The 26,376-nt window shown below is 44.4% G+C and overlaps 1 protein-coding gene across 15 annotated transcripts in view; it reads left to right on the top strand.

Moving 5' to 3' along the window:
• The window catches only part of LOC310842037 (uncharacterized protein), a 292,099-nt gene that overhangs the window by 150,199 nt on the left and 115,524 nt on the right, over positions 1 to 26,376 (top strand). For all 15 annotated transcript variants that reach the window (XR_014562784.1, XR_014562785.1, XR_014562786.1 and 12 more), the window contains one exon: positions 23,886 to 24,016. Coding sequence is in view for 9 of the 15 variants with exons in the window: in XM_083733904.1 (XP_083590030.1) it covers positions 23,886 to 24,016 (131 nt within the window). In the remaining 6 variants the exon portion in view is untranslated. The remainder of the gene's footprint in view (positions 1 to 23,885; positions 24,017 to 26,376) is intronic.

The raw sequence follows: 26,376 nt of genomic DNA on the forward strand, positions 1-26,376 counted from the left end.
CCCACAAAAACTGACACCAGATCCAGAGGCACACAGAACGCCAACACCAATCAACCACACCAGACCCAAACCCAGACCCTCTCCACAGATGAATTACTGACACCATCCAGTAGCCAATCCATGATGGCACCTCCGGATGCTGCACCCCCCTGCAATCCCTACACAGATCTGGCTGACACAAGCCACAAAACCACAGCTCGCCCCTATACACGAAGCCAAGCCAAAGCACAACTAAGTGCAATACAGCCATCTTCTCAGGAAAACTCTTCACAAAGTTCAAGAGGTCAAGACACAAAGACTTTAGCAACTAATCCACACCTAATGACCCACCTAAGTGGTACTCAGGATATCACTCAAGAAATCACTCAAGGTATCTCTCAAGTAATTAAGGAACAAAAGAAGAAAAGGCACACTAGCCTGGGAACTTCCTCTCTGCCCAGAACATTGGAGGCTAGACACCACACCCCCTCTACAGTATTTATAGGAACTCAAACATTGAGATCCCGCTCTGTTCCAGTAACAAGAAGCCGAAAGCACCAGCCTGAAGATGACGAGTGAGACCTCGTCGAAACGTCGCCTAGACACCCCAACTTTTACACGGGAAGACACCCGAGGACACCAAAACCTGCATATATATATATATATATATATATATATATCAATCATTGATTTTTATCCACCCTGAAGGAAAGTGATTTCCTAAAAACACAGACAATGTTGTTAATAGCATTCTCCTGAGAAGCAGGCCACCAGAAAGGAGCGTAAAGGAAGGATTCCCTTTTATTCTCTTTACCCAAGCTTCACCGTTTTAGCTAATTTATGGAAAGATAATCTGTGCCGTTTTTGTTTTGTTTTCACGATGCAGGGGATGATATATAGATTTAAAGCTCTGGCATTTCTCCAGCCGTAAGGGCTGAGTGCCAACACAGGCTGCAGTGCCAAAAAGCTTTCTCCCCACCTTCTTCCCCTTAGCCTCGTATAGTTCTCAGCCTTGACATTTTGGGATAGAGTGGGTGTCAGACGAGCTTTTCTGCATATCTGAGGTTGTTGATATTTCTTCCGGCAATCTTAATTCCGGTTTGGGATTCATTCAGACCAGCCTTTTGCATGATAAATTCTGCATATAAGTTAAATAAGCAGGGGGACAGTATACAGCCTTGCCATACTCCTTTCCCAATTTGGAACCAATCAGTTATTCCATATCCAGTTCTAACTGTAGCTTCTTGTCCCACATAGAGATTTTTCAGGAGACAGATGAGGTGACGAGGCACTCCCATTTCATTAAGAACTTGCCATAGTTTGCTGTGGTTGACACAGTCAAAGGCTTTTGTGTAGTCAATGACACAACCTTGATGGCAAAAAGTGAGGAGGAATTAAAGAACCTTTTAATGAGGGTGGAAGAGGAGAGCGCAAAATATGGTCTGAAGCTCAACATCAAAAAGACGAAGATCATGGCCACTGGTCCCATCACCTCCTGGCAAATAGAAGGGGAAGAAATGGAGGCAGTGAGAGATTTTACTTTATTGGGCTCCATGATCACTGCAGATGGTGAAAGCAGTCACAAAATTAAAAGACGCCTGCTGCTTGGGAGAAAGGCGATGGCAAACCTAGACAGCATCTTAAAAAGCAGAGACATCACCTCGCCAACAAAGGTCTGTATAGTTAAAGCCATGGTTTTCCCAGTAGTGATGTATGGAAGTGAGAGCTGGACCATAAAGAAGGCTGATTGCCGAAGAATTGATGCTTTTGAATTATGGTCTGGAGGAGACTCTTGAGAGTCCCATGGACTGCAAGAAGATCAAACCTATCCATTCTGAAGGAAATCAGCCCTGAGTGCTCACTGGAAGGACAGAACCTGAAGCTGAGGCTCCAATACTTTGGCCACCTCATGAGAAGAGAAGACTCCCTGGAAAAGACCCTGATGTTGGGAAAGATGGAGGGCACAAGGAGAAGGGGACGACAGAGGACGAGATGGTTGGACAGTGTTCTCGAAGCTACCAGCATGAGTTTGACCAAACTGCGGGAGGCAGTGGAAGACAGGAGTGCCTGGCGTGCTTTGGTCCATGGGGTCACGAAGAGTTGGACATGACTAAACGACTAAACAACAACAACAACAAAAGTTGAGCTTTGTTTGAATTGGTAATTCCTGGCTCCATCGGCAGCTTTCAAAGCTGAGCTACGGTCCCTTGAGTTCAGTGAGATTTACATGCCAGCGTATTCTGATTTTCTTCTGAGGAACCTCCGAGTGACAGCGGCGGTCCAACTGTGGCTGCAAGAGTGGTGGCAAGCTCCCCCCACCCCCAGCACACCTTATTCCAAAGAGGAGGAAACAGAATCATTAAAAGTCACTTCCATTAATCATTATTATTAAACGTAGAGGATAACGCTTAAAAAAGAATTTTTAACTCCATGCAAGCAGCCAAGCAGGAGTCCTGCCAGAAGTGTCATGCTTCAGGACTTAACATGATGTCATTCACACAGCTAACAAAGGAAAATGAGAAATTAATGGCACAAGCTATACATTGTATCATGCAAAGTGTAGCTGGGGTTTTCCTCAAGCTTCTTGTGGTGTGTGGCATTGTATTATTGGCAGGGAGAAGGTCTTGCGAAGAAGCACATTTTAGCTTGCGAGCGTTTTCTTCTACTCTCCCACAAGGGTACGGGTTTTCGGATTTTTACTTCCAGCTGGAAAAAATAACAGCACTCCAGGCAGAATAAGTTCAAATGCACTGCCGCCACAAACCTAAATTCTTCTTCTTGTTGTTGTTCGCCAGTGTAATGTACTGGTTATTTTAGGCTGGAGAGACCTGTGTTCAAATGCTGCTCCACCATGAAACTTACCGAATGACTTTGGGCCTGCCTCTCGACTTCCCTCAGGGCTACTGTGGGGGTGCAATGGGGAAGGGATGAGCCATGTGCATTACCTTTGAGGTAAAGATGATAAATGTAGCAGTAGTCGTAGAAGCAGAGATCTATGTAAGTCAATTTTTTGAATGTAGAGCTTTTTCTGTTTCCAGTTTTCACACCACACTCATATTCTCTGCTCTTTCTCAACTTGCTGAGCCTACTCATTCACAATATTGATGTACACAATTACTCAGACACGTAATTCATATACTGGTGTCGTTACATTGCAAATCCAACGTTCAAATACACAAGTCTAACCACGAGCCAAACAGTTAATGTAGTATTGCCTTTTCCTTATTCTGTTGCATAGGCCTAGTGTGCTGGCATGTTTTATTTTAAACTCCTGAGCACATTGAGATGTTCATAAACATTGCACAGCACCTCAGTGCTAAGCCGATGGCTAGGGAGGTCCGGTTTCAATATAACAATGCCACAATTTTGTGGTTTTTCTTTGGAAATACATATTTTTTATGGCAACACACACACACACACACACACACACAGAGAGAGAGAGAGAGAGAGAGAGAGAGAGAGAGACCTATCCACTTTTTCTTGAGGTTAATTACCTTCGTTGGGCATCCCAAAGTGCCTGCAGTTAATTTTTGTCACTTTTAAGTAAATTGATGATTTTAAAAAACCCTCCAAATGTTTAATTGATGTTTTCCTGTTTCTGCCTCTGGATGCTCTATTAATAGTGCTGCCGATCATCAGACTGTTCCCTTCACTTCTGTTAACTGCTGGCTGTGCTGTTTCTTCCACTGCGATGCTTTGAGACTTTGAGGAAAATGGTTAAAATAAAAATTGAATCAGTTTATTATATATATATATATATATATATATTTGCTTTCGTAGATTTTCACGGGTACAGGAATGCAGGTTTTGGTGTCCTCGGGTGTCTTCCCGTGTAAAAGTTGGGGTGTCTAGGCGACGTTTCGACGAGGTCTCACTCGTCATCTTCAGGCTGGTGCTTTCGGCTTCTTGTTACTGGAACAGAGCGGGATCTCAATGTTTGAGTTCCTATAAATACTGTAGAGGGGGTGTGGTGTCTAGCCTCCAATGTTCTGGGCAGAGAGGAAGTTCCCAGGCTAGTGTGCCTTTTCTTCTTTTGTTCCTTAATTACTTGAGAGGTACCTTGAGTGATTTCTTGAGTGATATCCTGAGTACCACTTAGGTGGGTCATTAGGTGTGGATTAGTTGCTAAAGTCTTTGTGTCTTGACCTCTTGAACTTTGTGAAGAGTTTTCCTGAGAAGATGGCTGTATTGCACTTAGTTGTGCTTTGGCTTGGCTTCGTGTATAGGGGCGAGCTGTGGTTTTGTGGCTTGTGTCAGCCAGATCTGTGTAGGGATTGCAGGGGGGTGCAGCATCCGGAGGTGCCACCATGGATTGGCTACTGGATGGTGTCAGTAATTCATCTGTGGAGAGGGTCTGGGTTTGGGTCTGGTGTGGTTGATTGGTGTTGGCGTTCTGTGTGCCTCTGGATCTGGTGTCAGTTTTTGTGGGGAGGGCTAATTTCCAGATGTCTGGCAAGCGGGATGTGTCGTCACGCTTGTTCATGTTGTGAGGGTGTTTCTCTATCTCGATGGCTTCCATGATTATTCTCTTGTGGTGATGTTCCGTGTTAAAGAGCAATTTGGAATCTGCAAAATTAATTTCGTGTCCTGTTTCTTTCATGTGTTGGAAAAGAGAGGAAGTTTTTTCTTCTTTTTTGACGGCATTCTTGTGTTCTGCGATACGTGCATTTATTCGTCTGTTTGTTTGTCCAATGTACGTGGCTGGGCAGACTTTGCAGGGTATTTCATAGATCCCTTGGTTTTCCAACTGGATTTTATCCTTGGGGTTTCTGAGGATATTGGCTATTTTTTGGTTGGTGCAAAAGGCTGTTTTGATATTGTGTTTATGGAGGATTTTGCTAATTTTATCTGTAGTGCCCTTGATATAAGGAAGGAGGGCCATGCCATTGTTTTCTTCTGTGTCTTGGTTTTTGGGGGGTGTTTCCTTTTGGATTAGCTTCGTAATCCTGTTTTGCTGGTATCCATTGGCAATTAACACATTTGAGAGATTCTGTAACTCAGTTGTCAAGTGGTCTTTGTCAGCCAGGCGTTTGGTTCTGGAGATGAGAGTCTTGGCTACGGAGTTTATTTGTGCAGGGTGGTGGTGTGATTGTGCATGTAAGTAGCGGTTGGTGTGTGTTTTTTTCTGGTAGATAGTGTGTCCTAGGGAGCCATCAGGTTTTTTGTAGATTAGGACGTCAAGGAAGGGAAGTTGGTTGTTGGCTTCTATTTCCATAGTGAATTGTATTTTGGGGTGTAAGTTGTTGAGATGTGTGAGGAAGCTATCCAGTTTTTCCTTCCCGTGTGGCCAAATTACAAAGGTGTCGTCAACATATCTGAGCCAAAGTTTGGGTTTGTGTTCTGACTTGTCTAAAGCATTGGTTTCAAAGTGTTCCATGTACAGGTTTGCGATGACCGGTGAGAGGGGTGATCCCATAGGTGCTCCTTCTATCTGTTTGTATCTTTGTCCATTGTGGATGAAGTACGTGTTGGTTAGGCAGTGGTTGGTCAGGTCCAAGATGTATTCGGGGGGATTGTATTTGTTTTGAATAGCTGTCAAGGCTTCATTAATGGGCACTTGTGTGAAGAGAGATACAACATCGAAGCTCACAAGTAGGTCATTAGGATGTAGGTTTTGCTTCTTTATTGTTTCTATGAACTGGAAGGATATCAAAACAGCCTTTTGCACCAACCAAAAAATAGCCAATATCCTCAGAAACCCCAAGGATAAAATCCAGTTGGAAAACCAAGGGATCTATGAAATACCCTGCAAAGTCTGCCCAGCCACGTACATTGGACAAACAAACAGACGAATAAATGCACGTATCGCAGAACACAAGAATGCCGTCAAAAAAGAAGAAAAAACTTCCTCTCTTTTCCAACACATGAAAGAAACAGGACACGAAATTAATTTTGCAGATTCCAAATTGCTCTTTAACACGGAACATCACCACAAGAGAATAATCATGGAAGCCATCGAGATAGAGAAACACCCTCACAACATGAACAAGCGTGACGACACATCCCGCTTGCCAGACATCTGGAAATTAGCCCTCCCCACAAAAACTGACACCAGATCCAGAGGCACACAGAACGCCAACACCAATCAACCACACCAGACCCAAACCCAGACCCTCTCCACAGATGAATTACTGACACCATCCAGTAGCCAATCCATGGTGGCACCTCCGGATGCTGCACCCCCCTGCAATCCCTACACAGATCTGGCTGACACAAGCCACAAAACCACAGCTCGCCCCTATACACGAAGCCAAGCCAAAGCACAACTAAGTGCAATACAGCCATCTTCTCAGGAAAACTCTTCACAAAGTTCAAGAGGTCAAGACACAAAGACTTTAGCAACTAATCCACACCTAATGACCCACCTAAGTGGTACTCAGGATATCACTCAAGAAATCACTCAAGGTATCTCTCAAGTAATTAAGGAACAAAAGAAGAAAAGGCACACTAGCCTGGGAACTTCCTCTCTGCCCAGAACATTGGAGGCTAGACACCACACCCCCTCTACAGTATTTATAGGAACTCAAACATTGAGATCCCGCTCTGTTCCAGTAACAAGAAGCCGAAAGCACCAGCCTGAAGATGACGAGTGAGACCTCGTCGAAACGTCGCCTAGACACCCCAACTTTTACACGGGAAGACACCCGAGGACACCAAAACCTGCATATATATATATATATATATATATATACACACACACACATTTATATACTACTATTTCATTTAAAGATATCAAAGTGGTTTACAACAAAAGTACATAAAACCATACAGTAAAACCATTAAAAAAAGAAGAAGCTAAAAACAGACATTAGTTAACCTTTGTGGAAATAAGTGTTTTGAAGCGCTTGCATAAACCTGGTGGAATAGAAGAGTTTTGAGCAGGCGTTAAAAAAGTTGAAACAGAAGGTGCCGGCAGAATTCCAAAGGACTGAGCTGATGACACTCACTTTTTGCTACCAAGTGAGTTTCGCCAGCTGATGGAAAGACCAAGTTTTGAGGGATTTAGGAATAGAATGAAATGTAATAAAAGGCAGTTTGCATTTTTTGGTGATCTTACTCACTAGTGTGGAGTGCCATCACACATCCTTTTTGTGCTGCCAGCCAGGGCATTTTTAATATGATATGAATATATGAGTGCTAGCAGCTCATTTTTTTTACCAGAGAGAGAGAGAGAGCCTTGATAAAATTTATTAATGTTCTGTTTTGGCCACATCCATTTTTTCACCTCTGCCATCTCACTTTATCATGCAGCCCTCGGTGGGATAGCCATGGGTGAGTGCAGCCATTCGCCGCCCCTGTTCTAAGGCCCTGTGCCCCCCATGCTTGGACCTTAACTGTGCTTCTTGCACTTCATGACTTTTCAGTTCCACTGTTTACATTTTCTCCATTCTCTAGCCATATACGTATGTGCCAAATATCCACCAGCTGGGGAGGTGTTTCATGCAACTTGAAGGATCAAAGCACTTGAAGAAGCATCTTCCTCTGTACCAGCCAACTCAAGTTTTGTGAACTGCAGGGGAAGCTGTGCCTGTGGTTACCTCATGAGATATGGCCTGAAGGTTAGGGGTGGGGTGGGTGTTTTCACACAAGACAGAGCCTTCTTGGTGGTGGCACGCTCTGTAGGGAACCGATTATCCCCCGCACTGTGTTCAATCAGGCAGCAAGTTCTATTTGTTCCAGCAAGTCTTTGGAGCACAACAGGACACTGTATTATGCTGTATTTTGCTTCTGCTTTTTCTTTTATTGTTGCAATTTCATTGTCAGTCTCCCACCCCCCAAGCTGTCGTGAACAGAAAAGTGAGGTATATGAAATAATACAACAACAAACAAACAATTAATGAAGGGCTTTAGCCCATGGTAACGTATGCGCCAATAAATCTGTTAGTCAGTAAAGAGACACATGGTTGCCTCTGGAATCTGAGGTGTGATTTGTCATTTAGTGCCAAGATTGTGGCTTCCTTTCATATAAAGCATCCTTCTCTCATCTGGTTTGGGGTGAGCGGGGCAGGAGAGTGCGAGCGATTCTCTTTCAGCTGCATTTTTCTGCCCATCTCAGTGGCAGAGCCAAACCATTGAATATTTGCCATTCTGTTCGCAGTCATGGGAGCCAACTGTTTATTGCTTTCTTTGGTTTGCGTCTGAGGGTGGGGAATATCCTGGTGCAAGTCCTCTTTTTTTGGTCTTATTTCCTTTTAATCGGTTTGGGTTTTTTAACGGAACGCCTTGCACTTTTCAGCGGCAGCAGGCTTTCCCTAGGCGTGACGCTTGTTTCGCCTGCCCCAGTCCTGCAGGCAACCTCCCTCTAATGGCCTGTGATATTGCAAAGGTGTTTTTATAGCAAAATGTGGTGAAGAGAGAAGAGTATTTTTAGGCTGGGAGATCAAGGGGAGAAGGCTGCATCTGGTAGGTTTTTAACCGCAGAACCTTTTTTTTATGGTGGGTTCAGAGTTTGCAGTGGCTGGAGGCCAGAGGCTGACAAGAGGTTGGCTCTCTGCTTATGCTACCTCCGGATTCAGAGGCAACACGCATCTCACAGAATCATAGACTTGCAATGCATGAATCCCAACTCAAGCGCCCATGGATAGCCACTGTATACATATACATGGAGACTGTAGGTCCTGTGGTGTAAATTGCAAGTCCTCTGAGCAGGGGCCATTTCACTTCTCTGTTCTGTATATCATTGGCAGGAGTGTGTATGATGTTGTTAATCCTTTTTAATATCCAAGGCAGGCCCTGTCATTAACCAGGTCGAGATTTGGGGTGCTGTTCTAGAATGCCGCACGTTGATGACAAAACTTACTATAATTGTTTGGGCCAGTGCTATTAATATCTTTAATTCTTAAGGAGCATGGTTTTCTTGTTCACTGTATTTATATAGGCCACCCAATAACATATTTCCCCCCCCCCCGGGGGGGGGTGGCTTACTAGAAACACAAGAAGAATAAAACACAATATTAAAGCAAAACAACGAAACAAGTAAGTAGCACCCATAAAATTTTATATCCTGTGAAGAAAGCAATTGAAACCAGTCGCACATCAGACATGAAAAGCCCCGTTCTTTTCCCCCTTTAGGTCACCAAGTCTTTTATTTTGTGCACCTGTTCCACAGCAGGAAAACCACATTACACACATGGCGTTCCAGTTGGTTGTTTCTTGTGGGACGGCTGCTCTTTATGCAAGCAAAGGTGTTTTCTTTTTCTTTTTTTGCAGCGTCCACATGAGGTTGTTGGCCTCAAAATGCCAGGCTCTATTTCTTCCCTCTCCCACCTTTAATCCAGATTATTTATCTTTTCTGCGAAGAAGCCAATAAACTTGGGGAAGAGGGGCAATATGTGAACAACCTGTTTCGTGGGCTCATCCTTTTGCACCCTGTTTTCCAGACACGTGTCCATGTCTGAATGGGCCTTTCTCTCTTTTTTTGTCCCGTTGTTTACCGCTGAATCAGTTCAAACAGCAATTGAGTTATCCATGGATTCAGCAGTAGATAGCGGGTTTTCCGGGGGGAAAGCGGCAGGCAATTTTGCAAGTAGGGTTCAGTCACATACTGCCAAATTCAGGTTGCACAGTTAGTGAATTAGGTGCTCAGGTGCAATAAACTCACTCTCCCCACCCTTGCAAAATTCAATTTTTTGTGGTAAGGAAAGTGATAGGAAAATGTTCTGGAAAGCGTGAGATAACTATGGCTTGATGCAGTGACGTGCAACCCTCCCAACACACAAGTGTTTGATAAATAGCATTGTATAACTTCCTCACAAACTCTGTGCAAACAAATCAGAATTACTGAGTGCTCAATAAACAGGGCATCTGAATGCAGCCTCATTCTGTGAAGCTCAGAGGAGACCACAAAAGAAGGGGAGGGGACTGGGTGGGGGCAAGTTTAAACAGTAGGCAACATGAGGCAGACAAGCTGGATGTAGCCTAGCAGGAAAACTCCCCTGCTCCTGAGAAAACGTACTCCAGAATGACCAGCCTGCAGGTGAGTCATCATCTCCACCCATTGGCATCACAGGGCTGCATGGCAAGAGGCATACTGGAGGTCTGGTTAACTTAGCACAAGTCCCATGAAGCTCAACAACTTTAGGATCTTCCTTAAAATAAGCTCAACAACCAGGGTGTCCTGGTTTTTACTTTTTGAAATATGGCAACCCTGCATAAGCCAAACTGTGGCTTAGCACAGAGAAGGTTGTGTCCACTTTTACAGTTCCTCTAGTCCTGCCTCTGCTGCTGGATTGCTCTGAGCTAAGCCATGGTTTGAATCGGGGTTACATCCAAACCCAAGCCCATGGTGTATCTCCACCAGGCAACCCTGGTGTAACGAACCCTGGCTACACATAGTGGTTTGTTTAGAGTGTTATAAACAAACCAGGTCTGTAACTGAAAGTAATATGAGTCAGGTATTATTGTTTTTACCTACGCACCCTTTTTTTAAGAAAAAACAAAAACAAAACCTTACTGCTTTCTCAACTCAAATGGGACTTTCTGACTTTTGAAACACTACATAAGCTGCAATAACCTGCACTACATAACCTGTTTACCAGAATTGATAGTGGTGCCTTTTATCACACCTCCTTCAACACTCTGCAAAGCCATTGCTTTGCCTGTGCCATCTGAATGGTGATAATAGCAAATACCCCCTAGTCTACCTGCACATTAGCTTAGAAGTTCAGACTTCAATGATCAATGCATGGAGGCAACCTGAATGCATAACCTGGGTGGGGTGGATCTGAAACAAGGTCATTTTCATTCTACATGGATGGTTATTTTTAAATCCCCTCCCCCCATTTAGCATTTAATCCTTAAAAGGACAAATCGGAGAAACTTAAAACTCATCAAGGAACCGTAGTTTTGGACACTTTAATCTAAAAAGTGTCCCATTTGGACGCTGTAATCTGCAGAGTGTCCCATTTGGCACGGTCCGGATACTTTCTGCTGAGTGAGATGAAATTGCTAAGACTCTCCGAGAGCTGGAACTCAGAAGAGAATACTCAGATCTGTGTAAGCTGAATAAACTTTGTGATCTCTTCCTCCCTGCCACCCCCCCCGCCCCAAACGCATCAACCACAAGCTACACTGTTGATACGAACCATGTGTTTCAATTATTGAAAACAATACAGATCACGTCTGTATCAACAAGAAGAATGTTGCTTTATACTACTTCAATTACTGCAAAGCAGAACCAGTTCCAAAGTTGGCAGAGCACCTTTTAATGCAGAAATAAACTAGGTGTCACCTGGCAGGTGGCCAAAGCAATGGCTGGTTAACATCATCAGTGTGTGTTTGCTTTATCCTAATCTGACCCGTTTTACAACATTCGGGGAGCTTAGCAGTGTCTTGTGCCTGGAGCGGCCTGTGTGCTATCCTGGCCTCTGTGTTATCTGAATGGAGTTGCTGTGTACTGACATAGGCTCCCGGCCAGGATATAGCGTGTGGGGAACTGGAAGACTCGAGGAAAAAATGCTGTCTGCTTTGTACAGTGGAAGCAAAGTGTGCAGCTAAGGCCAGTGAACTCGCTCCAGCTGGCAGGATGGGAATGTCGGTCACACAGATCTGTGAAGAGTTTCACATGTGCTGGAGAGCCCGCGTGATGGTTTTAGCATGAGCCCAACTTGCGGCAGCTCGACCCGCAGTTATTGAGCGAGATCTTCGGGGGCTGTTGTGGGGGGTGGCGAGGAGCAAAGAGGAGACGGGAGGTGGGACGTGATTCAAGGTCCATGAAAGTATTCCTGAGATAGAGTAGATAAGAGAGAACTTTTTCTCCCTCTCTTACAATACTAGAAGCAGAGATTCCTTTGATCATGTAAAAGGTAAAGGTAAAGGGACCCCTGACCATTAGGTCCAGTCGTGGACCACTCTGGGGTTGCGGCGCTCATCTCACTTTATTGGCCGAGGGAGCTGGCGTACAGCTTCCAGGTCATGTGGCCAGCATGACTAAGCCGCTTCTGGCGAACCGGAGCAGTGCACAGAAACACCGTTTACCTTCCTGCCGGAGCGGTACCTATTTATCTACTTGCACTTTGATGTGCTTTCGAACTGCTAGGTGGGCAGGAGCAGGGACTGAGCAACGGGAGCTCACCCCGTCACAGGGATTCAAACCGCCGACCTTCTGATCAGCAGTTCCTAGGCTCTGTGGTTTAACCCGCAGCGCTACCTGCGTCCCCCCTTTGATCACATAGCAAAACATTATTAGTGGACATAGTGAAAGAAGGATGAGTGTGTTGAAGATGGTTACTGCAACACGTTATACGTGGGGCTGCCTTTGAAGATGGCTTGGCAACTTCAGCCGGTGCAGAATTCGGCAGCCAGGTCGCTCACAAGACGGTTCGAGTACATTACGCCCATCCTGGCCCGACTGCATTGGCTACTGCTTAGTTTCTGGGCCCAATTCAAAGTGATGGTTTTGACCTATAAAACGCAATACCTCAAGGGCCACCTCTCTCCCTATGAACCTACTTCGACCTGGCAATCATAATCAGAGGCTCTTCTTCGTGTGCCTCCCCCCAGCGAGAGGTTTGGAGGGTGGTAACATGAGAACGGGCCTTTTCGGTGGTGACTCCTTTGTGGCATGCTCTCCCCAAGGAGGCTCATCTGGCACCTTCATTACATATCTTTAGGCACCAGTCAAAAATGTTTTTCTTCAACCAGGCATTTGGCTGATTAACATTCTATGTTTTTTTAAAAAAAATATGTCTGTGGAAGGGGGGAGATTTTTTGGTTTGTTTGTCTGTTTTTATTTTATTATGTATTTTGTGTTTTCACTTTGTAGTTTTATGTTGTGAAACGCCCTGAAATCTTCAGATGAAGGGTGGTTTACAAATTTAACAAATAATAACAATAACGATAATAATCTTAATCTCATGGTCGTTGGTCCGGGCTCCGCGTTGGGCAAAAGATTCCTGCATTGCAGGGGGGGGGGGTGGACTGGATGAATTTTGAGGTCCCTTCCAACTCTGCAATTCTATGATTCTATATATTCGACAGAAAAGAAGAAGAAGAAGAGGAGGAGGAGGAGGAGGAGGAGGAGGAGGAGGAGGAGGAGGAGGAGGAGGAGTTTGGATTTGATATCCCGCCTTTCACTCCCCTTCAGGAGTCTCAAAGCGGCTAACATTCTCCTTTCCCTTCCTCCCCCACAACAAACACTCTGTGAGGTGAGTGAAGCTGAGAGACTTCACAGAAGGGTGACTAGCCCAAGGTCACCCAGCAGCTGCAGGTGGAGGAGCAGGGAATCGAACCCAGTTCACCAGATTACGAGACTACCGCTCTTAACCACTACACCACACTGGCTCTCAAAAAAGAAAAGAATGCTATTAGAACCTGGAACCATTTAATGAAGCTGAAGAGTTGGGGATTCAGTACGGATAAAAAGAAGTGCTTCTTCACAGAGGCTACAAGATGTACATCATCTTGAATGGCTGCAAAAGGAAATCGTACACATTCATAGAGTATTGAGGCTACCGATGGCTAGGTTGCTAATTATGATGTCCTTCGTGCAGGATCAGAGACAATATGCTGGATGCACAAGTAGCAGGAGAGAGCTATTGCTCCCATGTCTTGCTTCCCATTGTCATCTAGATGAATGCTGACAGCAGAAAGCTGGATTTATTTGGGTCTTTGGTCTGATCCATCTTACAAGTGACTGTGGACTGACTTTTGAAATAAGGACAAGTAGTAGAGGCTGTGTGGGGAATGGAGGGACACGTGGCTAACCATAGAGCCATAGAGTTGTCATGTTGGAAGGGACCACAAGGATCATCTAGTCCAACCCTGTGCAATACAGCCATCATTCACCCAACGTGGGGCTCAAACCCACGAACTTGAGATTAAGAGTTTCATGCTCTACCAACTGAGCTAATGCCGCCATATATTTTTTCATCGCCTCGCTCCTGTGTCTTCAGCAGCTGCCTGTTATGTAGAGACAGGTGAAGCTTTCTTTCCGCCATGCCAGGAATAACTTCAGCTGAAGTCCCAGGCAGCTGTTAAAGGTGCAGGAGCAGAGAAGAAAGTGGCCACCCTATTCTTAGCCACACGAATGTTTCAAAACGCGGCTTGTAGGGTTCGGATTTATGCACATGCTGCTATCCTTTGAGAAGGAAGGCTGTTTGCTCCATATAATTACCTCTCTTTAATTTCGCTTGCTTTGCTTATTGTATGTTAAATATATATATCCTCCCATGGCTATGGTTAGGCCTTTCCTTGTTAACTCTGTGGGAGACTGACGGCATGCAATGGTATATATGCAAGGAGCAGCATTATGGATTAGGGCCCTGCGTAATTATGCCTCCAGCGATATGGCAGATGCTGGCATTTGGGGGGTTAATCGGGAGATCTGCCACGGTGGGGAACGTGCTCAGAATGCAAACGGTCACGGGACATTTAAAGCCTGCCCTTCGTCTTGACCTAAATCCATTTGTGTAAATATTCAACTTGTAAACCGAAGGCAATAATGCTGTAAATGTCAGAGTCGAGGCAGTAAATTGCGAAGGAAGAGATTGTGCGAATCCTATTTCTCTCCCTGTCTCTCCCCACCCCTGGCCCGGCCGTCCCTTAAAATCTGATCAGGTAGATGGAAAGCTCATGGAACCAATGGCTACCTACAACCCAAAAGACTTAGGCTGCGTTCCCAATATGAACCCTTAGAGGAAGAGTTCCAGTTACAGATAGGTAGCCGTGTTGGTCTGCCATAGTCAAAACAAAAAAAATTCCTTCCAGTAGCACCTTAAAGACCAACTAAGTCAGTTCTTGGTATGAGCTTTCGTGTGCATGCACACTTCTTCAGATACACACTGAAGGGGCCAAATTACAGCTCCCTGCTCTGTTTGGTCTGGCCCACAGAAATCTCCAGGGAGATGCTGTCAGTCTCCAAGGAGGAAAGTCATATCCTCCTTCATTTTGTATTGAAGAGGGAAATAATTGTAATTGATCGCCATGAGAAGGAGGAGGGTGATGCTTGAAATGTGTGTGTGTGTGTTAGAATTGTAGAATTGGAAGGCACCCCAAGGGTCATCAAGTCCTACCCCATGCAGTGGAGGAATCTCAACTAAAACATGCATTACAGATTTTTCCTTACCAGTTCAGATATTTTAATGTTTGATATGGTTGAAGGGTCACTTACAGTATCAGGAAAATCATAAAACACAATAGGAATACATTGAATTGCAATTGGGTATAACAGAGACAATTCAGATATACCGGCAGTTTAAAAAATATATTAAATCTTGATCACTAAAATATAACCTAAAATTATCATTTAGAACCTTAATCATTTTGGTAGTACAGCTTGTTCCCTAAGTTTTATGGCAGTCGCACAGAATTTGGCCATCCTTAGTGTAATCTCTAGATCCTTGTCCTATACTGACTCTAAGGTAAAGGGTAAAGGGACCCCTGACCATTAGGTCTAGTCTTGGCCGACTCTGGGCTTGCTGTGCTCATCTTCCTTTATTGGCCGAGGGAGCCGGCGTACAGCTTCCGGGTCATGTGGCCAGCATGACTAAGCCACTTCTGGCGAACCAGAGCAGCGCACGGAAACGCCGTTTACCTTCCCGCCGGAGCGGTACCTATTTATCTACTTGCACTTTGATGTGCTTTCCAACTGCTAGGTTGGCAGGAGCTGGGACCGAGCAACAGGAGCTCACCCCGTCACGGGGATTTGAACTGCTGACCTTCTGATCAGCAAGCCCTAGGCCCTGTGGTTTAACCCACAGCGCCACCCGCGTCCCTCTACCGGCTCTATGCTGATGTAAAAAGCAGCCCATGTCTTGCAAGGGCATCCCTTTGAGCTAGCTGTTTTGTGACATCAGGTCAGGTTGTTGCTGCTTTTACAAAAACTAACTCACACTGTGAGAGGGAAACAGAACCTTCCCCAACCTAGTGCTCTCCAAATGATGTTGGACCCATCAGCCCCAACCAGCATCACCAACAGTCGGGGTTTATGAGAGTCGTAGGCCAAAACATTTGGAGGGCACCTAGTTGAGGAAGGCTACTGTAAGAAATCACATCAATTCAATCTAATTGGACTGGGGGATTGGTACAGGATCTGGCCCATTTCCTTTTTATCCTGCCTGGGTCTATAAACAATGGCCTGGAGGTCCTCACCCAGAGATTCCAGTTGCCAGTCGGTGGATCCTTTATTCACCGTCTGTGCCGTCAAAACAGGGGGAAGTCTCCCTCCGCTGAAATCTATGGCAGAGCTCCAGTTAAGTCACCCATTAAGTCTAGACAAAAAGATTGAGATCTCCTCCACAAATAAAGTATGGGTGGCTTCTAATAAAAGCAGTTATTTGCTCACAAAGGCAGCACCAAGCTCAACAATGAATGCGGCAAGCAGCAACAGCTGACGCTGCCGTGTAGCGGGGGAGAGAGAGAGAGAGAGAGACCACTGTAGTTATTAGAATGGTTAGCGAAACGGAACAGGAAACATGAGGAGGTTGTGACATCACCATCTCAACTTGACATGCACCATCTATCAGGGATGGCTTAAGGATAATGAAATAAATCATGGCGTGATGCAACGAGATGGGCGAGATGACCCCACTACTGCTTCCTTTCAGCACTAATAACTTTGCCACCGGAAGGACAGCGTCTGCCAAACAGGTGGTAGAAATCTGGCGAGCTACAGTTCGCCAGTTCCGAGGGCACGGTTCCCACGGGCACACAGTTACTTAGTGCCTTGAGAGACAATAAAAATGCTATCAGTACTTTTTGACCTACTTTCCCCAGTCTTTCCTTATTATAACGGCTTTTTAATCATTCCCCCCCCCCCTTTCTCCCCATTCACCCATCGCAGCACACGTTTCTTGAAAGCGTTCTCTGCAAAGACATTAGGACAATTGCTGGATGGATAGCACTGGAGAAAGTTTAACGTGGTTTGAGAGAAGCTTCCGTTCCTGCGATAGAACCACCTTTTTGTTTTTTGTCCCACTGCCAACTCTGATAAAGTAGGTTTGGCAGGATTTTGAAACCGCAGAAAAACCTGCATTGCCTCTTTACCAGAGGTAAACGTGGAATTGGTGTTCACATCAAGGACAGCCTAAACTTGCCTTCAACTCTCTGAAAAATAAGCAAAGCCTTTTGTCGTGTCTCCAGCTATGCAGAGCTATTACTCCTATAATTACATGTGGTTGGGACTTAACATAAAACCAATTTCTGTTTTTCCTTTAAAAACCAATGTAACCAAATTTCCAGGGTGAGGGGGGAAACACACACACACACACACACACACACACACACACACACAAATAGCGCTGAAAAGAAAACAAGTAATGTGCACTTTCTACCCTCCGCTTGCATCTGGAGGGGGGAAAAATCCAAATCTAATGAAACTTGTCATTCACTATTGTTTTCCACTGGGTCACTTATTAAAAAGGGACTTTATGATTTAATAAGACAGGTGAGGATCCGCAGCAGGGTGTAGTGGGAAATGAAAAATCTGCTCTGGGTATGTCAGACCTCCTTAAAGCATTTGTTGGATGGCAATTTCACTTTATTGTCTCTGATAGCACAATTTTAATACCTCCACTTCATGTGGCGCATTTGAATTCCGCCGTGCCAAGTTTTGTGTAAGAACAGAGGACATGATATTAACCCACAGTTTCAGAGAGGACTATCAAAGGAAAACATGAGGGCATAGCAGCTCTGTAGCCGTCTTGGCATTTCCGAAAGAACCCCAGGTCTCATAACTGCGGGAGGGTGCAAAGCATTCTTTGTTAAAGTTATCCTAACCTTGCCACTTTCTGAACAGATCTGAGTAACTTTCTGTTTAATCCGTAGTGCTGAGGGTTGGTCCAAGACATTTTGCTGCCTGAGGGGGACCAGCAAATTGAGGTTGCCCAATTAAAGTGGACTTGGCATTCCAATGCAACAAACCTGCTTCTGCCCCACACAAACAGAATGTTTTCAGATAAGGAAAGTGATGGGAAAGCGCACTGGAAGCTCTGGGGTAACAATTCCTTGATGCAATGTCATATAACCCCTTTTGCAAACAAATCAGAAGGAATGCTCAGTAAACAGCTCACCCGGAAGCAACATGTGGCTCTGCCATAGCCTCTTGTCGTCTGAAAAATTGGGATAGTAATACTGGCATTCTTTACATGATAGGTGCAAAGATTCTTAGCGGGTTAATTCCCATTGCCTCAACAGTGTTGCAGCAGCACAAGGAGTTCCACTTGTGCAATAGATCTGTTTCTTCCTATCCTCCTACCGACCCACAACCTGCACCCTCCTCAGATCTGCTCCAGAGTGTTCGGGGAACCTTTAGAGCAGATTGGGGAGGAGAGGGGAGAAAGAGTTTTGTTCCACAAGCAGAAATCCTTGCACTAATGGAACAAGTCACTTAGCTCTCCTTTGGATACAACCCAATATGTACAAAATGCCAAGATAAAGTTTTATTTTATTAGGAAGTACAGGTGTTGGGGAATGAATGATAGTCACATTATTCAGGCAGCCTTTTTGACGCAAAACTTCTGTGCCTTACCAAATTGGTAAAAGAAAACCATCAGATATCATGCAAGTGAGGCTAAAGGAGAGATCTAAGGGAGACTCACCTGGTGCTTATGGCATTATCCTTCAGGCTTCAGGTTAAGACTTTCTTATATACTTTCAGGCATTTTAATAGTTTGCACTTTCAAATAGCTTGTTACATACATAGTTCCAAACACTGTAACGGAAGTTGCTGCCGTGCTGGATTTTGCTGCTATTTTAATTTGGGAGCTGTGCAAATTCTATGGTTTGTCTTAATACCTTTAATTAGCTAATTGTATATTTTATTACCATTTCGTTTCAAATTACATGGTGAAGTGCTGTGGGATAAATATTGTGAAGCATGGTACACCTGAGATAAATAGGTAGTGCATTGTAGTTGTAGAATTGGACTGCGGCTGAAGAGACCCAGGTTAAATTCCTCGCTTGGGTGACTTGCTCTCAGCCTCACTTGAGCGTTGTGAGGTAAAATGGGGAGGGGAGAACCTTGTACATCACCTGGAACTCCTTGGAGGAAAGATGAGATTTAAATGTAATAAAGAATTAAAGAAATGTGGCAAACATCTGCAGGGAGTGAGTTCTTTTGCTGGGGTTTTCATTATTATTATTATTATTATTATTATTATTATTATTATTATTACCCTGCTCATCTGGCTGGGCTTCCCCAGCCACTCTGGGCGGCTTCCAAAAAAATATTAAAATACTGTTTTAGTCCTCCTCTTAGTGATCGTTTATTCTGATGTCATTCTCTGTTGGCGGATTCGCTCTGGTTTGATTCCGTATTAGATTTCGAGTTTATGTTTTATTACATGTGCATTGTATGGTTTTAATTTCTACTTGTAAGCCACTTAGAGATTTATAACTGGTACATACGACAAGTAAATGAACCTCTTAATGTAGGTGTCAGTCCCTATTGATAAATGAGGCCGTCCTGATTTTGTTAACATCCTGTCCCCAAATCTGTAGGTGCAATCCTGTTCGTTGACCAAAATGCCAGTGCCTTGGCGACCTCTATAGTCACTGTGTGTATTCCAGATTTCTGAATACCACATGGCTGTAGCAAGCAACAATTTCCTCACATAATCCATATACATGGGCGTGTGTGTGTGTGCGCGCGCGTACACACACACACACACACACACGGCAACTGCTTCGTGTAGTGGCTGTCATGCTACATAGCAAGTCACCATCTAGATTTCCACACGCGGACCCTCTAGTGTCCTCATATTTTCCAGGGACAGTCCTGGATTTGCAGAAGCTGTCCGGTTTCTGATTTGATCCCAGAATGTCCCTCTTTTCCTTAGGACGTTCCTATTTTCACCAGAGAAATGTTGGAGGGTATGGTGTTATGTGAGCCCTGAGCCAAGGAAATAAGAAACTATACAACTTTTAGAAGACATCTGAAGGCAGCCCTGTATAGGGAAGTTTTTGTTTTTAATGTTCAATGTTTTATTATGATTTTATATATGTTGGAAGCTGCCCAGAGTGGCTGGGGCAATGCAGTTAGATGGGTGGGGTTTAAATAATAATTATGGATAATTGTTGATAATGGAATAGGACATGCCTATTTTCATCAGAGAAATGTTGGAGGGTATGTGAAGAGTCTCCAGTATGCCACTGTTGTTCTTGAGTAACTGTGTGGACAGACGCTGTGGTCTAAACCACTGAGCCTCTTGGGCTTGCCGATTGAATCCCTGAAACCGAGTGAGCTCCCTTTGCTCAGTCCCTGCTCCTGCTAACCTAGCAGTTCGAAAGCACGCCAGTGGAAGTAGATAAATAGGTACTGCTGTGGCCAGGAACTGAATGTGGCCTTCCAGACCTCTGAAACTGACCCTCCTTTGTACCCCAAGAGTTTTTGCCTGACTGGAACGTGCCCCTGAACTCTTGCTTGTCAAATGGAGGATAGGGAGGGGTATGTGGAAATGAGCCTGCTGTACAAAGATAAAATTTGCATGCATTGCTGTGCTCACTTTTGCCTTTGGCTCCGCCCACCACTTACCTGTGGCCCTTGGAAGGCTAATCAGAAGGGAACATGGCCCTCATGCTGTAAAAGTTCCCCCACCTCTATGGAGCCAAGAGTTTCAGCTTAATGTCCGTGCGATCTATGCTAACTGTAGGACAAGGCTGCGCAGACATTTTTGAAATACGAATTCAGTTGGTTTTGACCCATTTCCTTCATGGTCACCTCAGACCGATGGAAGTTGTTGTTCCCTAGGAATCCTACAGTAAATAAGGAGTTAAGTGCTGGCAGAAAGATTCTGGAAGGAACATCTTGAATTTGTTTGCCACTAATCTAGAAATGCAGAGATTTCCTTAATTCTCAACAAATTTTGGTCCCCCTCAACAACATATGTGGTAAAATGTTACGGGCATGTGTGGAAAAGGAGTTTTAAAAGGCTTACTTTTTCCATAGTTAAGCCCATTGTTATCCTCCAAATTGTAATCTTATCATGTATACAAGCTGTTCCATATAAATAGACCCATGTATATTTTCAGTAGTTTCAGCTGAAACCCGTTAAGAGCAGATGTGCATATGGTTGCCTGGCAAGGATCCCTCTAAAATGTATTTTTCCGTTAGCAAAGTTCCCCCCCCCAAACCATCCCCTTCTCTTCTCTGTCCTAGGGAGGGCTGGCGGGGAGGAGAGAAGAAAGGAGGAAAGTGGTTTCGTTCATCATTAGAACAAATCTCAAAATGTTTTTGAAGCTGGCTTGGTTTGTGACGTTTATTTACAGGCCTTTGTGAACTTGACGTGCTGAGCAAAAGGTGCCTAGAAATTTTTTAGCCCAGGGGACATCCTTTCCCAACATCTCCGCTTCATGTTGCTATCTCAGGCTAGGATTCTCAGGCATGATAGAGGTATCTAAGGTTATTCACGTTGCTGAATAAGGTGGCTAGAGAGAAGTTTTCCTTCCCCCCATAACAGTTGAACCTGGGGCCATCCAATGGAGATGAATGTTGGAAGATTCGGAACAGGCAAAAGAAAATACTTTTGCTCAGCGAGTAATTAAACCGCTGAATTCGCTTTTGCCAGGGCTTTGTGCGCACCAGTGGCTCAAAATACAGCTAGGCTGTTCTTTTCCTCAATTCAGATTTAAGTTGGTTTGGGGTAAAGCATGCCAAACACAGCATTTCATAAGAAACAACAGTATTGATATGGGTTGCATTTAATGCTGTGTGTACACTGCTTCCTAAACAAGTTGTATTCATTCAACTTCTTTTTATTATTGGTTGTTAGCTGCCCTGAGCCCAGCCTTGGCTGGGGAGGGCGGGGTATATATAAAAAATATTATTATTATTAAACCGGTGGTATATGCACACACCCTCTGTGTAAATGCAGTGGAACCTTGGTTCTTGAACTTAATCCGTTCCAGAAGTCTGTTCGACTCCCAAAACAGTTCAAAAACCAAGGTGAGGCTTCCAGTTGCCTGCAGGAGCTTCCTGCACTCAAGTGGAAGCCACATCAGATGTTCGGTTTCCGAAAAACGTTCAAAAACACTTACTTCCGGGTTTTCAGCATTTGGGAGCCAATTTGTTCACCAACTAAGCCATTCGGGAACCAAGGTTTGACTGTATTTGCATTCAGGCGCTGGTAAGATTTGAGGCTGCACACCAAACTCTCCAGGGGACAAAGCTGCCCTTGCGGCAGCCAAAGCTTATCTTTGTTTCCGAGCTACAAGCCAAAAGTCAACAGATGCAGCGTTCCCCCCCCCCCCCATTGCATCTCCAAGTTGGGAAAAGCTTGCCCATCATCCTGCAGACATAGGTGCTCTGGCAGTGGGGGCTGGAGGAAGGTAGCAACAGGTGCCACAGATGATATCAGCACCGGAAAAGAAATGGTGGAAGCACCCTTGCCTTATGTTCTTGGTCATTTCCCATGCTGCAACAGGAAAAAGGGATAAGCAGACCTTTTGAGGTGAGCTCTCCAACACACCTGTCAGTGTTGTGGATGGGCAGGAAAACAGCTATGCCCCCTTATGCCAGACAGGTTTGGTGTGCAGGGATCATCACCAGATCCCCTTAATAACTGCTGTGTGAGCACACCTGTTACTATGCCTGCCCTCACAAATAGAGATAAACATGGGAATCTGTTGTGGGTCAGACCATTTTTCCAGCTGCCTACTCAGACTAGCAGTGGATGACCAGGGTCTCTGGCAGAGAGCCTTTCCTCATCACCTGCTAGCTGACTCAGTCATTCATTTATTTAAAATATTTTATAATAATAATAATAATAATAATAATAATAATAATAATAATAATAATAAAGTGTGCACTCCACCCCCGGGACAATTCTATTGTAACTACCTCCCAAACCTCCCAAAATTTCAACACTTCTTGCGATGGTTTGACCCCTTTCCATTTTAACAGTACAAATTCTACAAACACCTTCCATATCTCCTCAGAATCATTTCTCCTGCACATTCCCCGTCTTACCTTAATAGCACATGTTAATTTATCATTAATAGCTATATCCCACACCACTTTATACCATTCTTCCACTTTATTTTCTGCTTGCCTCTTCCACTTCCTAGCTATCATAATTCGTGCATCCGTCAATAAATTTGTGAGCAAGTCCTTCATAGCCTGCGAACCTTCCACCCCATCATAAATTGATAATTATGCTACCTCTGGACTTACGGTCAGCTTTAACCCAGTGATTTCTGTTATCTCCTGAAACACTGTTTACCCAAAAAAATGTACATATTTACACCTCCACCGCATGTGAACATAAGTCCCGTACCCGATTCTTTTAATCTGGAGATACCAAGGTCTGATCTTGCAGTCTTCTGCATAAAATGCATGTGCTCAGATTCTGAGCTCTGGCCTCCCCCACTAATCATAATGATTCGTAGTTCTGCCCTCAGGGGCTTCTCGACGGACTCTACCTAAAAATGTAAAATGTAGATGTGAAAAGAGGTGTTTGGAAATCTAAGTATCATACTGTGATTGGTTATGGTTCATTCTTGAGTGTACACCATATAGATCTAATTTATTTAAAATATTTTAGACCCATTTTAGACCCATTTCCATAGCTAAACTGTGTCTAAAGCACTATAACAAGAAAGAAGACAAATTAGTACAAAATTTCAAAATGTGGTTTGTCATGTTTTTGTTATGTATTTTTGTGTTTTTTATATTGTAATTTTATGTTGTGATCCGCCCTGAGATCTACGGATGTACAATACAAATAATAATAATAATAATAATAATAATAATAATACCTGGTTATTACACTGAGTTACACACTTGGGTTTGTTGTTATTTAATGCCTGAACTGGCCCTTAGCCAGCTCTTGAGTTTTGTCTTGTTCGATGCCCTGCTCATGAACCCAGAGTCGTGGGTACTTAATCAATGTGGTCCAGATTAACGAAGTTTGAATCTGCAAGCAAACGCTTTGCCCACCACATTTATTTATTTTCCCTTTTCTGGTTTTCAGGTCTTCCTGATGATGCACACAGGTCCCGTTGCCTTGTCTTGCATCATGCCATGTCTCCAAACCACAAGCTTTCACTCAGAACAAGCGGTTCTCTCCTCACTGCCTGGGAAACAGCAGCTATTTCAAAAGAGGTACTTCTGCATGGCTAAAAATATCACCAAGTGCAGGAGGGTGCATATTAGTGCAGTAACGTCAAGGGGGGGGGGGGGCTTGGAGTTGCTTTTCCTCGTTTGGAAAAAAACAACAACCCACACACACACAGATGGCATGTCAATCAACAATGAACCTGGGCTAATTGCTCCCAAGGAAATGGCTGATCTTGTTACTAATGGTACAGTTTCAGCTGTGTGCTAATATAATAGAATGAGGTCACAGCGCATTATCAGGGCTACGTCCTTGAACAGTTGGTACCGGGAGACCTTGCATCAACTCACGTAAAAATTTGGGAGCGGGAGCTGTGTTTTTGGAAGTTACAGAGCTGTCATTTCATGATTCAGTTGGCAGGAGTTGCTTTCTTTCTTTTTAAAGAAACCTCTAGTCATTTTGTCTTCTGTTTTGCTGATTTAAATGGTGCTTATTGGTAACTGTTTGGCAGTAAGTGAGCGAAGACTATAAGGTGGTGTTTGGCTAAACAGGAGTTTGTACAGCAGAAACGGGGAGTCTGTGGCTCTCTGGTTGTTGCTGGACTACAGCTCCCATCATTCCTGACCATTGGCTGGGCTGTGCTGGAAATGATGGGAGTTGAAGTCCAACATCTGGAGGAACACAGTTCCCGCCACCTCCTAGTTGTATACAGTAAGTGGCTAGGATAGTACGTGTCTTGTGGATAGCCAAGAACAGTTTCCACAATTTGTTGCCTCTGCATTTTCCCAAACATTATCTTGTTCATAGGGATGGAATCTCAAGGTTTTGAAAGATTTGTTTTGGCAGCCTATGGACTTCTGAGCCCAGTTTAAAGTGCTGGTGCTTATCTTTTTAAAGTCTTAGGTGGCTTGCCATCAAAATACCTGAAGACCTATGCCTTCAGGAAAGGCCTTGTTCCAAGTACCCTCTGTAGTAGAAGTATGCTGTGCCTTCTGCGAAAGAGAGATCCTTTTTTGTGTTGGCCCCCTGACTTTGTAACACCCTCTATATAAGGGATGCCCACCTGGTTGTCAACATTACAGGTTTTTTTTCAGCACTGGGTGAAGCACTTCCTGCTTTTAGCATTTCGGGTTCATATTTTCTGTTGTATTTCATTACGTTCATTCGTTGGTTTTTACATTGTATTTCTGTGTTGTGCTAATTTTATCCGCACGCCTGTACACTGCTAAGAAATGTGGCACAAATAAGTAAACAAACAAGCACACAAAGGTGAAAGGCCCAAGAATGTGTGACTTGTTTTACCTTCAGTGTCTTTTAATTGCCTTATGGAACATCATGGGCATAGCCAGCATTTGGGGGGGGGGCAGGATTCATAGGGGGTGGCAGAATCTCAGTTAGTTAAGTGTTTTTATTTACAGTGGTACCTTGCAAGACGAATGCCTCCGAAGACGAAAAATGCGCAAGACGAAAGAGTTTTCCGTTTTTTGAGTCGTTCCGCAAGACTAATTTCCCTATGGGCTTGCTTCGCAAGACGAAACGTCTTGCGAGTTCTTGCGAGTTTGTTTCCTTTTTCTTAAAGCCGCTAAGCCGTTAATAGCTGCTAAGCCGCTAATAGCTGCTAAGCCGCTAATAGCCGTGCTTTGCAAGACGAAAAAACCGCAAGACGAAGAGACTCGCGGAACGGATTAATTTCGTCTTGCGAGGCACCACTGTATTTATTTGATTGGGGGGCAGCTCCTCCTCTGCTCCCCACTTGGCTATGGGAATACAGTCATAACTTGGTTTTTGAACGCCTTGTGACCCGAACTTTTTGGCTCCCGGATGTCGCAAACCCTGAAGTAAGTGTTCCGGTTTGCAAACTTTTTTTGGAAGCCAAACGTCTGATGTGGCTTCCGCGGCTTCCAATTGAGTGCAGGAAGTTCCTGCAGCCAATCGGAAGCCGTGCCTTGGTTTTCGAACGTTTTCAGAAGTTGAATGGACTTCTGGAACGGATTCCGTTTGATAACCGAGGTACAACTGTACTCTTCCCCGCTCCTTTTGAGGCATTTATATGAGAACAGTGAGCACAGTGAGCGGTCGTGGTGTGGAGGTTGACACCCCCAGTGGCCTCATGAAACAGAGAAAGCAGGTAGCGCACCCAGAGCTGATTCACATTTTTCTCACCAGCAGGATTTTGCTGACTCAAGCAAGAGTCCCGTTCCGCCCCCCCCCCCCCATTCCCCAGTTGCTGGAACTGGAGAATGTAAAGCCCAGTTGTCCTCATGTACGACGTGAGCTCATGTGTGTCACTTCTCTGCTTTCTCTAAGATGCATTGACATGAAAGAAATTAATGTACCCTTTCATGTTTAGAAGAGAAGCTCTGTGCACTTGCGTATTTTAAGACTGCAGCTTCTTGGCCAAATATGT

Source organism: Podarcis gaigeae, assembly GCF_964106915.1.
Source record: "Podarcis gaigeae genome assembly, chromosome: 3".
Classification (NCBI taxonomy): Eukaryota; Metazoa; Chordata; class Lepidosauria; order Squamata; family Lacertidae; genus Podarcis; species Podarcis gaigeae.